The sequence below is a fragment of the Lipomyces doorenjongii genome (genome assembly GCF_038497915.1).
Source record: "Lipomyces doorenjongii strain NRRL Y-27504 unplaced genomic scaffold V1508scaffold_75, whole genome shotgun sequence".
NCBI classification, from domain to species: Eukaryota; Fungi; Ascomycota; class Lipomycetes; order Lipomycetales; family Lipomycetaceae; genus Lipomyces; species Lipomyces doorenjongii.
The window spans coordinates 53532-66729 of NW_027118142.1; the positions used below are offsets into that span (position 1 = coordinate 53532).

Sequence of the window (13198 nt, forward strand, 5' to 3'; positions counted from 1 at the left end):
ATTAATAAGCGGGGCTTGAATGTAGTGTATCAACGCATGCCTCAAATGTAGATGGTGTAAGTGTAGTTGACTTCAGTGTATGCTCAAAGACCCCTTCATATATTCTGGTCCTGGACAGTCTATAAGGAACAACAAGACAGGGTTTAGATATTCGATGATCCCTATATAGATGATTCAGCGCATTCTGAAGGCCGACAGCGACAAAGCTCTTAGGCTTCGGATCGTTCTTCTGAATACACCGCTTGCACACCCATCTGCGCTCGTCGTGACGTTGTATGTCGTACCCATATTCCCAGGCCCACGAGTGATTATCTTTACTTCTTTCTGACCACACCCAACCTGGAAAATGGCGCCAAAGACGCGTCTCCAAAAGGTCGGGATCAGGGGGCGGTGCTGAGGATGCAGCAGATGCAGTCGACGAGGATACCGAAGAATCCGACGACGAAAGTTCGGAGAGTTCGCAGTCATCGGAGAGATCGTCGACTGGGATTGGAACTTGTTCTGGGGAGCTCGCAGCACTCATAATGACGGAAAGCACCAATGCCCTGAGAAGAAGGTCGGCCGAATGTTATTATGGTTGGCCTGATGAAGTTAGAAGATGGATATGGAATGGTGGTGCCAGTAAGAGCGAAATGACGATTACGGATTAATGGACCCCTGACGCCGTAGAAAAGATCCAAGGTGTACGTTTCCGTTACAGGCTTACAGCACAAATAAAGTGGGGATAGGGTTATCTACTCACTTTACTAACCATACCAATTAGCCTTATCTTATCGCGAACAAATACACTGAATACACTAAATCCACGTACACTGGACCTTCAAATGTATGTAGTGGATTAGTCAGAATCGCACTGGTATAGATTATTTAGTTTTACACTAAGTGTATCAACTCGTGTAAGTCGTGTAGTTGCTTGGGTCTCTGCGAAGAATTGCTTTCGAATTGACGATGTCAATAATTTATTACATGGCAATTATTCCTTGGATGCTCAATGAGGCAGAGTCTTATATTTTGCAATTGGGCTCTTGAGCAGTTGCGGGGACTTGTTAGGACTTCGTAAGTCCGAGGCAATGTCTAAGAAGTTTATTTCTATATTAAATTACTATGCGAACTGAGTATATGTTCGTTGCTAATTGGCATTGTCACCATACCCCTTCCTATTTGCCAACTCATAATCTGAATGCGGCACCGAACTTTGGCCGTAATGGCTCGCGAGTACGAGTCCCGTAACTGTAAGCACCGCGACGACAACAAACTCCATGATGACATCCATACCAAGATAGATTTGCCAACTGCCTGTGGCAGAACTGAACTTGCTGTTTGATGCCGACGAGGAAAATGCGCTGAGAATTGAGTAAATAATTCTCACGCCCAAGAACGGTAGAGCAAGTATGACACCGGTAACGAGCATTCGGCTATGACCAATCACTTTGGCGAATCCGAGCAAATAGAGAGAGAGAAATGCCAAGAAACAATATACGGCTGTGACGACGAGTACGGAGGCCTTTGAGAGGGCATGGCCTGTCGTGGACGCAGTGTTATTGCTAAGTTGGGTCGCGCCGATGATTCCAAGCACGATTGAGGTTATGAGTGCCAGCCGACTAATACGTAGCAGTTGGGTGAGATTTGACGGAACACTATCGTCAGAGGTCGCCAGCTGTACGCACGTAGTGAGGAATCCGAGTGCAGCCATATGAAGCGGTGTAAGTGCAATGTTGTTCACAGTGATTTCTGCCACGATAATGCCTGTAGACGGATGCGAGGACTCCTCGACGACAATTACAAGTGCTGATGCCACCAGGCGGACTTGAGAATGGTTAGCATATATACTCAATCTGTTATGGACAATGACATAATCGGCTTACGCATGCAGAAAATCGACAAAAATATCCATCCATCTTGATGCTTGAAGCCAAAGCGCACACAGTTGAGCCCAGAAATCACCAGCAAAAAGCTGTAGACGACAATTTCCGCGACCGCAATATCCCCACGGGGATTTAATCCGCTTGTCATATTGTTGAAGATTTGTTCTCGTCGTTGCCAAAAAGCCGCTTGCGCTTATTAAAATGACAGCGGCTAGTCTAAGGTCATCGATGGTTGGTGGCTTGCATGGCTGGATTAAGTGGCAGTCCTTTTAATATATATAGTCTCCTCAAATTCTGGCACGGATAATAATATCGTTGAAGCCATTGCGCAACCGCCAGCACGGCCCTGCGTGAGGCTCTCTGCAGAAGCAGCTTGGACAAGGCTTAAGGCAAGAATGTCCAGAGAGCAAGTCGAAGTAGTTGGTCTCAGGTTCAGTTACCCTGCCAGCTGCGGGCTGAAACTGTCAATATTTCCGAGATCCGAGCTAAGAACGCGCGGCTCGCATTTGATTTCATCAACCATCCGAGGCGCCGCCGCACAGCAAGAGTCACCTATTATTGTCTTCTCGTTGCCATGGGAAATAAAGAGCCAGGCACAATGATAATCTAATAAGTTTTTAAATTTAAATTTTGACGCCATGAGTAAACCACAGTTTCTTTTCAGCCGTTCAAGGCTTTCGCCAGTTCATAATGCAATTACATGCAGGAAAGCGATTTGAAAAACCTATTTTTGACACCGCGTGAGATGATCAGTGAAGAAATATTCAAAGTCAGAGCAAGGACGTCAACGGGTGCGGACTCTCGCAATGCATCGGGATCGTGTGGTGGCGTAGTCTGTCTTCGTTGTTGCATCGATCTGAGCAGCATGCCCAGCCAACAACGTAACGAAAACGGGGATAGACAAATGTTTGGAGAGTTTCATTACAAGCTGAGAGGCCTTTTTTGCGCGTTGGCGGCCGTGGGCCCGTGGCCTAACCCGATTGTTTGTTCAGTTAAAACAGCTATGGAGCATCCACCCAACAACAATTTCGTCTATCAACCCAACTCGAAATACATTTAAACTGCTTGCAAGAGGTCATCTCAAAATTGCCTCGTGTTTTACAACCGCTAAATAAAAAAGAATTCGAACGCGATCGCTGGTACTATTTTGGTTGGTACTACCCTGGTCCACTCTGGATAATGTACCCCGCAGCAACCAAAACATAATAACGCCACCATCTTTAGGAATATGGGACTGAAATTAAAAATATGTTGTAGATCGCCTCCATACATCGCGTTCCCAGTAACTTCTACATGTCGTCCTGCAAATTGAGAAAATTGTGCTGTAATGACATTTGTCGGTCATAACGATGGGACAACAAAGGGCGCTACCCTACCTTTTTAATGGATAAGCTACAGCTTAATTTGGCAACTCTCGCGCCTAAAAAGAACTGAAATGTGAGCGGCGTCGCGACGCGACGCGTTAAATTAGCAGAAATCAACAATTGTGGAAAGGTAGCCTATAGTCGTAGCCGGTATTTTTTGGATGTGGTTTCTCTAGAAGCCTGGTTTCACAGCTTCGGTTATAGGATATGCAAGTATAAATAGATGTAATCGGCAGCAAAGAAAGATGTCTTCTACCTGTATTGGAATATACAATACATGATTCGTTTTCGCAAACTCTTCGGTCCTACACCCACCAGAGACCGCTCATCAATTTCTCAATTTCGCCACGGCTCGTCCAAATAAGAGATCTATCGTGCGGTCTATCAACGGAGGAAATAATATTATGAAGAGGTTAAGGAGCAAGGTGTGATAGTGAAGAAGATGAACAGCTCCGATAGGTCGAAGCCCCCCTCGATCAGTTGGAAATAGAGAACACTTTGAAGCATCTGGAGATTGATCCACAAGCTGGAAAGCAACTGAAGTATAAGGGACAAACTCCGAAATAACACTCACAATACTGAAAATAATTTAAGCCGGCATGATTTGAACGAGAGTAGCATTTAACCCAGGTTCAGGCCGGGGATCTATTCAATTTGGCGGCATAATCGCGCCAATGCTTGTATGACAACAGTTATTATGGAGGAATGGCTCCCCTGGTTCGATTCGAAAGTGGTTGGTCGAAAGGTGGCTCGGACAATTTCTCAGCTCTTGGGGCCGCGGTTCACAACATCAACCGGGTTGCTAACCTTTACGCAAGACCTTGATTATCTGACTTCCAGCAAATGCAACGACCAGATATCAGCCTCTTGATCACGGGATTACCCGCACATGGAAAGCATGTTAGATGCGACTATGGATTCACTAAACTATATCGTGCGGGAAATATGAACTGGAAGTCATTAGTTTCATAGAGTGAATAAAATGCCTCGCGACAATAATGGTGCAGTACACGTTTAATTCACCGCCAAATTGTGGTAAAATAATTTTGTTTCCACATGTAGGTCACCTTCGCGCAAATATAAGTTGTCACCTTATTCTAGCATTATTACTTGCAGACTCTGAATCTTAGATTGATAAGTGACCTTCCGATTGGCCCCGCTTTTGTGACAATCGTCCCTTGAATTTGCGACTCATCGTGCTTATTTCCAATTCGAGCTGCACCTAACAGGCATGCCGTTCCAATGGTCGGATGGCCGGCGAAAGGTAGCTCGGCATCGGTCGTGAAAATATCTATTGTGTGGGACGCTGCAGTGGGACACTCTGTGTCTTCGTCGTGCAGAATGACAGTTTCCGAATAATTGAACTCCCGGGCGATTATTTGCTTCTGCTCTTGAGTGAGAGTCTGCGACTGAGAAACTCTGACGACAGCCAAAGGATTGCCGGCATACCGTTCTTTGGTGAAGACATCGAGGGTCACGAATGGAAGTCGAATCGTCTGAGCCATTGACTCTGCTTGTAACAGAATCATTCGTGAGAAGAACTTACACAGGAGAATATACAGCAGAAGGACATTGATTTTGGGTGCGGGGGTGACTCGTCACGAAATTACATTTTTGAAGTTATGAGTCGTAGTAAAACTAAGAGTAATTCTCTTCACGCCTTCGCGAACTCAAATGAAATTCTCATGTCTCCTTTCTCGCAAACTAAATGATGGTTAGCGCTCCTATCACTGAACTATGAGTCACCTATTGTCTTCCCATCGCCGCGGAAAAAAAGAGCCAGGCACAACAATAATCTATAAATTTGAGGCATCTGAAGTTTGATCCAGAAGCTGGAAAGCATCTGAAGTACAACACGCGGCAGGGCGGACCTGAACGGTCACGACGTCGATTCAGAGCAAAATTTCGCGTCGAACGCATTAAACCGCTGCTAGCTTTCAACTTTGCAAATACCGCGACTGCAAAGGACAATTTGTCTGAAGAAGAACCAAACATAAATGGCAGGAGTGAGTTAACGAACCCGAAGAGGAGAAGCAGAAGGAGATTTGAATCATGACGCCGATGGAGTTAGAGCGCCGATATCTGAGGCACAACATTGAATCGACTGTGAGATATCGATCAGTCTCCGCTTACAGTCTAGGAGCACGGTCATTGGAGTTCCGTTCTTGTTTGGTTGGCTTGGCCGTTCCCACTCCCAGATCTCGATTGGCTTGACTGTGACATGACGTCGTTAGGCTCTTAGGTTGTTTTAGGTAGCGGGGTGCTATACCCGAGCTAGTGATAGACGAGCGGGAAAGTTCGAGTTGCTGTCTCCTCGCTTGAGGAGTTTCTTCATGTATATATACATAGACCTGACTGTCCGTGAGACTGGTTTATAGGCTATCTCGACCAGAGTCCCGGCTCCCCTTCCATCTTGCCCATGTTCATTCCGTCTCATATTTCTAACAATCGACAGGTAAGAGCTTTGGAGGAAATTGCTCTCTGGTAGCATGGAGAATGTGAGCTAAATGAATTAGAGCATGCTATTGAAACTCCTGTAGAATTGAACTTCGTCTTCAGAACAAGAAGCTACCGAAAAATGAGGTCTTGCAGCTCACGCTGCTCAAGCACTACTTTATCGATCGGCACAAGCGAAAAGGAAAATAAAACCGTCTTTTTGACTTTGCGTCTTATAGTTTGACGAGGGAGTATGAGTTATACTCCCTCGTCCGAGTCGAGCTACAGACTTGGCGTTACATTGCTGCCCTACCACGTGCACGCTTGGATGTTAGCAGGACCGGGAACAAAAAAGCTTGGACCCCGCTGTATCTTAGATCTTAGATTCCGTTACGAGCTTTTATCAAATGCATCAACTCAATTCACGCTCGCCAGTCAAGTCATATTACCCACTACTCCTCCAAATTTTCTCACCCTACGATATTAAAAAAGGCCTGGCAACCTCCAAGCGTTGTCGGGGCGCGACCACTTACAGGTCTGGCAACGCAGAACAGAGGCAACAATGGACAACAACCTGCCAGAAGATGTGGAAGCTTACCTTGAGGAAATGGTCAAGCGTCTTACTGATTACCTGAAAGACCAGCTCGTCGGGGTGTATCTATTTGGTTCAGCGAGTTATGGCGCCTACGAGTCTGGCCTCAGCGACCTTGACGTGCAGGCTATAGTGAAGGATCCGCTTGACACCTTTGATAAGCAGGCAGTCATATGCCGCTTGAACCAGGGTGCCTTGCCTTGCCCGGCTACCAAACTCGAGTTTGTGGTCTATGCTCAAAGCGCTGTGTATCCGGCCAGCCGTCAACCTCGTTTCGAACTTAATTTGAACACAGGACTTCACCAACCTGATCATATCAGCCTTGATCCCGCTAACGAGTCAAGCCACTGGTTTTTGCTCGATATTGCTATGGGACGCGAACTTGGCCGTAACCTGCACGGCCCTGATACGACCGACGCTTTCGGCGCTATTCCCCGACGCTGGATTTTGGAAGCAATCGCGAATTCGCTCGATTGGCACCAAGCAAACGAACTAAACTCGGCCAACAGCGTTCTCAACGCTTGCCGAGGCTGGCGATTCATCGTCACATGCGAATTTTCTTCTAAATTGGACGGGGCCAAGTGGGCCATGCAACAACAGGGCTGTCCGGACATTGTCAGCCGTGCCATTGCAGCGCGCAAAACAGGAGACCTACTCCCTACGGCCCAGGTAATGAGGCTTTACGATGTTGTTATGACAGCCAACCGTGCCAAACTCGCGACAGATATTAAATGAAAATTGCCCTATCTACGGCAGCATGTAAGCCATCTAAGTCACGGAGCAGGTGCGACAATGAAGTTATTCATTTTCTACGCTCTTGAGGAGATTCAAGCAAGTCCCTGAGCGCGCGAACAGATCAGTTATCGAAATGTGTGGAGCTCTATATTCTCAAATGTTGTATCCTGTAACATGATTGTCATAATCGGTAAAATAGAGTGTCCAAGCTTCTGTATAAAAAATCCATAGTACCAGAGATGTAGACAATCCTAACTCTCCTTTGTCATGTTCGTGCGTGCAAAGTCGGCACCCAGCTATTTGATTGCATGCTTGACGAAAGCATTCATTCGCGGTGAGGTCTCAGCTAAATACTGTGTTTGATTGTTGTACGGGCGGATTGGCTTGCAGATATTACTTTTATGTATAGTTTTATATAAGTTATATCTATATATTACGCACACACACCTCTAACAAGGACCAAGAACAGCACGCGACTAGACTCGCGGCTCCCTCATCGTCCATTCAGCTCTATACCTCTCATATGAAACTTGCCTTGAGCCAATTCCATGACTCATCGGTCATATTGCAAAAAGGGCTCATTTCAATTAAAAAATTGATGATAGCGTAGGCCGACAATGATATGAATCAGAGACCAATGGAGATATTCATCAATCCACGGGCAAATATATTCTTGTCTTAAGCCCAGCCGAGACCAACGATCCCAGTTCTTGCCCAGATCCCGAAGTCCGGCGACACAGCTTTTCTTCACTTACTACTCTGACCGAATGAGATCTTTCGAAAACGATGGATATTCACGCTTTGTTGCCCAAGACAAACTTTCACACGCAATAAAGCTCAACCGGTTAACGTTAACCCATTCAACCTTGAGAAAAGCTCTGCCTCCATCCGTTTGGTCGGGTCAGGACCACCAAGAATCTCGCCCATCATATCAGTTCCGGGAGGGAAATCCGTCTCAAAATTTGGCTCTCCGGTTCCCTTCATATTAGCCAACACTGCTTGACGAAAATGCCAACGAAGGAGTTCATCTTTCACACTCCGCTCATCTTTCGGATCGCGGCAGATAGGGTCGAGTATCTTCCCGTCTATTCCGAGCGGATCTCCGTCAAAGCAAGTTATCTTATAACCATCGTCTGGGTTAACTGAGAATAGAAACTTGTTGAATCTCTCATTGACATTGGATTGCATTAGTAGTCCATTCTGACATGAGTTGATTCCCGTGTCACGCTCATTCGCTTTGTTTGTGATGCATCTAGAAAATCCACTCTGCATGAAATACTCTTCACTGGAAAGGGGAAAAATGTGTGCTGCATGAAAGCTAGTCCAATCATTCCTATAAGCCTGCGTGTTGACAAGACCAGTTATAATGCATATTCCACCCCTTTCACGGACTAGCTGCCGAAAAGCGTCGTCTCTACCAGTAATCGTTCTTGACAGCACCCTGGTTATACAGGTTTCTCGAGTGAGAGATACTGTGTCTGGGCAACACTTAGCGGCCACATTATAGACAAAAATAATATTAAAAAAAGACCTTTTCGAGAACATTGCCTTATATCATAATGGCCACGCTTGAGGGCTGCGTCTGTGAACGTCAAAATTTCGTCAGTACTTCGTGATATGACCCAATACGGACAAGATGCATCGATGACGATCTCGAGCATAAGACGAAAACTGCTTTCAGTAACGGACGGATTCAATATCATTCCACCGAGTGCATTATCTGGGTCTGCAGTGGTAAAAGTGGACATCACGACCGATAGAATCCCTGAACCCTGGAGCTTCAGGATACTCACAGAATACGGCAGTTGTCGATCCCGAGAGCCCTTCTCGATGAGCTCGGTCTGTAGGAAAGTAATCAGCTTTGAGTGGGCGTCAGTTGCCCATCCACAAACTGGCGTTCGTCACCAGGTCCTGGAGATTATGCAATGAGTCTCACGCCCACTTCTTAACAGTGCGTTTGGATTGACGTCCACTTACCGTGAAGCGACTCTGAATCGGCCCAGAGGCACGTCGCATGGGCATACTTCTGTCGCACAGCCTGTGCTTGTGTGTTGTAAAAAGATTTCGTTTCGCCATTCACGCCACCAACCGGAAGTTGTGGACGGATTGCGGGTTTGGTGTGTTGTCATACTTGCCGAAATGGGTTAGACCCACGGTGGATAACCGATCAACCCAAGTGTCGCTATAGAGCCTCTAGGCGAGCAGGTCAGCGCAATACTCTTATTTGGGCTTCAGATTCTCTAACCCTTAACCACTCTTAAGAGTCAAAGCCATGGCTTGCTTCTGTTCTCTGCCGCTTTACCCGAGTGCTCTTGACACCTTTGCTCGTGTTGAAATGGAGTCTTCACTATGCAGAAAGATGATCAAAGAGCGGATCACATTGAGAACACGCCGGCTGATCCGGCTTCGGTCTTGAGCCCGGACACTCTAGTCGTCTGTGATGAATTAAGGCTTCGCATGGTGGAGAAAATTCCCAATCTGGCTGAACTGCTAGTCAGCGCGAGGCGGGCTTCCGATTTTGAGCATCAGATGAAACTACTGGAGTCATTCAAGCTTTATCCCAAGGCGGTTCTCTTCTCAATGATCATATCAATAGCCATTGTCATGGAAGGCTACGATTTAACCCTTATAGCCTCTTTTTTCGGATATCCGACATTCCGAGAGAAATTTGGCGTACGCCTAGCAGACGGATCCTACCAAGTCACTCCACATTGGCAGTCAGGGCTCCAGAATGGAGCCCAGGTCGGGGAGATACTCGGATTAGTGTTTGCTGGCTTACTTGCAGACCGTTTCGGGTACAAAATGACCCTCTTGGGTGCGCTAGTCATGATCATTTGTACAATCTTCGTTCTCTTTTTTGCGCAAAATATTGGTATGCTTTTCGCCGGAGAGGTTCTGTGCGGCCTGCCATGGGGTGCATTCCAGACATTGACAACTACATACGCTGCTGAGGTCAGCCCCATTGCACTGCGATCTTACCTTACAACATATGTAAATCTGTGCTGGGGTATCGGATCAATTATCGCCACTGGTGTTCTTCGCAGCCTGCTGAGACGATCGGATGAATGGGCATGGCGCATCCCATACGCAATTCAATGGTTCTGGCCAGTTCTTGTCATTATTGGGGTTAGTTTTGCTCCAGAGTCTCCATGGTGGTTGATCCGGAAAGGCCGGCTAGATGAAGCGAAACGCTCGTTGAGAAGCCTCACATCCCACAGGCGCAGCTCAAGTGACTTAGATGACACCATTTCCTTTATGGTTGTTACTAATGAACACGAAAAGTTCGTCAACGACGGCGTCTCATACTGGGACTGTTTCAAAGGAGTTGATAGGCGACGCACTGAGGTTGTTTGTGTAGTATGGATGGTTCAAGTTCTTTGTGGAGTGTCCTTCAGCACCAATATTGCGTACTTCATGGAGCAGGCAGGTCTTCCTGCCACTACGGCTTTCGACTTTGGAGTGGGGTTGGTTGGGCTAGGTCTGACAGGAACGGTCTGCTTTTGGTTTGTCATGCAATATGTTGGCCGTCGAACACTTTATGTTTGGGGCTTGGCCATTATGCTCACGATATTGCTCATAGTCGGCTTCTTGGGCATTCCGGCGGCTGGCGACACTAGCATAGCCTATGCGTCTGGGGCACTACTCCTTGTTTTCGTCTTTGTCTATGGCATCACGGTTGGGCCCGCGTGCTATTCCCTTGTTTCGGAGCTCCCCTCAACACGTTTGCGGATTAAGTCTGTTGTGATAGCACGCAACTGCTATAATATTGTCGGCATTGCGGGCAATTTTCTTCAAGCTGCGATTCTCAACCGTTTAGCATGGAACTTGAGAGGAAAAGGTGCATTTATCTGGTGTATTTTCTGCGGTATTAGTTTCGTTTGGACATATTTCCGCCTCCCTGAGCCAACAGGGCGCAGTTCGGCCGAGTTGGACCTTTTGTTTGAGCAAAAGATTCCTGCCCGCAAGTTTTCCAAAATTAAAGTGGACCCATTCTAGTCCACTAATTTTTAGTTGAAGCCAATTTATGGTCGGTACGGTCAATCAAAATGGGGCGACTCTGCACCTGCCTCAGCGAATGTCGATGCAACTGCTGCACCAATTCCCTGTCCAGCATCTGTAATCACTACGCTTTGCCGGGAGCTGTTCGCCTTGGACCTTATTGCTTTGCACATGATAAGGGCCTGTTTCCTTCAAAAAAGTGCCACATTATTATCCGACTTTATCGCTCAATTAGGATAGCACTAACTCAATTAGGAAGGAACCACTTTATTGAGGGAAACACTCAAGGAAAAAGTGCCACTTTATTGACTAGTCTTGATTCGAACAGAATAAATTGCTTTATTCCAGGGTCCATGATCACATACAAACTCGATAAATAGGTCTAGAGCTATTTTTTAATGCTTTTTTTGGTAATTCACCACTTTTGCTACTATACCATCCCACCACCCTTAGTACCACTGCTCTACTACTTCTTCTATACTATGGACCTAGACGATATTGACGATTAATTACTCCTACTAGTCTACAGAAGGCGTCAACAACCCCAACGCATACGAACAGGCCAGCCAGGGCAAGAATACATGAAGGAGCTTTTGGATTCAGCTCATCCTGAACGAGTTCACCAAGTCCTTCGAATGCAACTTGCTACATTCTATGCTCTCCGAGACTGGTTACTTGCTAATACGGAGGGAGTGATGATATTATGCTCAATCAACGAATAAGAGGCTATGGAAGGCAGATATCAGTTGAAGAGAAGCTAGGCATATTTATTTATATAGTATCAAGAGGAGCTTCAAATCGAGATACCGCGGAAAGATTCTCACGAGGAATCAAGGCTATTGGTCAGTAAGTTTTATGCTATCTAACAGAAGTCCTTATATTAATAACTTTATGGCTGTTTTCATGAGGTCTTAGACGCACTACTTATATTATACTCTGAATTTGTTACTCTTCCAGCGCTCGATACTCCTGCTTCTTCACGAATCACCGATAATCCGAAATATACTTATTTTGACAGATGTATTGGTGCTTTGGATGGCACGCATATAGCTGCTCATGTGCCGACTACAGATCAAGCTCGATATCGCAGTAGAAAAGGAACACTTTCCCAAAACCTCCTAGCTGACTGTAACTTTGACATGCAGTTCGTATATGTGCTACCTGGTTGGGAAGGATCTGCGCACGATGGAAGAGTTCTCTCAGACGCTCAGTCTTGCCACGGATTTCATACTCCAAAAGGAAAATACTGGCTTGGAGCAGCATATCATGAGTCCCTATCGCGGTGTTCGATATCACCTAAAAGACCAAAGGCTTGCAAATAAAAAGTAAGTAATACTTAATAATATATAAGGGTTTTTAGCTTAAGTTACCTTATTTACCACCGTTTATATTAATCTAGACCTGAGAATGCACGTGAGTTATTTAATTTACGACATGCTTCCTTACGCAACGTAGTAGAGCGTATATTTGGAGTTATGAGAAGTTTCAAATATGGGGACAGGTTGGTAGGTACTCCTTGGATACCCAGGTCGATCTTGTTCTAGCTATCTGTGGCTTGTATAACTTCATCCGTCGACATGAGGATATCGACCATGAGCTCGCAGATATTGAGCTGGAGGAGGAGATAGAGCCTACGCAGGAGATATCTGTTGGTATGAGAGACACTGGAAACGCATATATGAATAAAAAGAGGGACGAGATAGCTCAGCAGATGTGGAAAGATTATCAAGAGTACTTATTGAATACAGAATAAAATAACCTGAAACTATATTATATTAAAAGTACATTGGCATGCCTTTCAAGCCACGTATCCCTCATAGCGGTTAAAGGAAGACTGACGAACACGGACGCTTTAACCTCGTCGGATAACACATCTGTGGCGCGTCCAAAATCAACGTCTGAAAGTCTTCCGCAATACTCTTCAGATAGTGTCTCAATGGCCTTCATAATGTTTGATTTTCGAGCTTCAATCGAACGATTTATAGCCGCGAGGATCGGATCCTCCTCTTTTTTCCTTTTATGGGTCGACTCAGATGGTTCTAGTGGACCACGGCTCCGCTTTCGAACCGATGGTGTAGAATCTGCTGCCAGGGCTGTGACGGATGGCGGATATTGGCGGATATGGATGTCGAATAAATATCCGCCAGGTCCCAAATTGGCGGATACGGCGGATAATTTCCTAATTAGGAAAGATCGATGTGGGAGTA

The 13198-nt window shown here is 46.0% G+C and overlaps 6 protein-coding genes across 6 annotated transcripts; 2 read left to right on the forward strand and 4 right to left on the reverse strand.

Annotated features, from left to right (window-relative positions):
- Window positions 1-1001: 1001 nt before the first annotated feature.
- Window positions 1002-2401, reverse strand: V1508DRAFT_424983 (uncharacterized protein; the record flags this gene model as incomplete). Its single annotated transcript, XM_066941365.1, has 3 exons — window positions 1866-2401; window positions 1152-1806; window positions 1002-1102 (listed from the first exon to the last, which is right to left on the reverse strand). Coding segments are annotated over exons 1-3 (811 nt in total), but the record flags the coding sequence as incomplete, so codon positions are not given.
- Window positions 2402-4335: 1934 nt separating this feature from the next.
- On the reverse strand, window positions 4336-4734 carry V1508DRAFT_399918 (uncharacterized protein; the record flags this gene model as incomplete). Its single annotated transcript, XM_066938292.1, has 1 exon — window positions 4336-4734. The coding sequence occupies one exon, from the start codon at window positions 4732-4734 to the stop codon at window positions 4336-4338; it is 399 nt and encodes a 132-aa protein (XP_066793350.1).
- A 1316-nt stretch (window positions 4735-6050) lies between these two features.
- Window positions 6051-7431, forward strand: V1508DRAFT_424994 (uncharacterized protein). Its single transcript, XM_066941366.1, has one exon. It carries the CDS (start codon window positions 6228-6230, stop codon window positions 6990-6992), a length of 765 nt encoding a protein of 254 aa, XP_066793351.1. The 5' UTR covers window positions 6051-6227; the 3' UTR covers window positions 6993-7431.
- Window positions 7432-7829: 398 nt separating this feature from the next.
- V1508DRAFT_360119 (uncharacterized protein) lies at window positions 7830-8653 on the reverse strand (the record flags this gene model as incomplete). Its single annotated transcript, XM_066937135.1, has 2 exons — window positions 7830-8470; window positions 8524-8653. The coding sequence occupies 2 exons, from the start codon at window positions 8651-8653 to the stop codon at window positions 7830-7832; spliced, it is 771 nt and encodes a 256-aa protein (XP_066793352.1).
- A 688-nt stretch (window positions 8654-9341) lies between these two features.
- Window positions 9342-10988, forward strand: V1508DRAFT_399921 (general substrate transporter; the record flags this gene model as incomplete). The annotated part of the gene is made up of 1 exon (XM_066938293.1): window positions 9342-10988. The coding sequence occupies one exon, from the start codon at window positions 9342-9344 to the stop codon at window positions 10986-10988; it is 1647 nt and encodes a 548-aa protein (XP_066793353.1).
- Window positions 10989-12743: 1755 nt separating this feature from the next.
- Window positions 12744-13117, reverse strand: V1508DRAFT_425003 (uncharacterized protein; the record flags this gene model as incomplete). Its single annotated transcript, XM_066941367.1, has 1 exon — window positions 12744-13117. A coding segment is annotated over exon 1 (172 nt), but the record flags the coding sequence as incomplete, so codon positions are not given.
- Window positions 13118-13198: the final 81 nt, after the last annotated feature.

Bases quoted from the DNA above. Each gene is read 5' to 3' on its own strand.
- V1508DRAFT_424994 (XM_066941366.1), top strand. From the start codon at position 6,228: ATGGACAACAACCTGCCAGAAGATGTGGAAGCTTACCTTGAGGAAATG.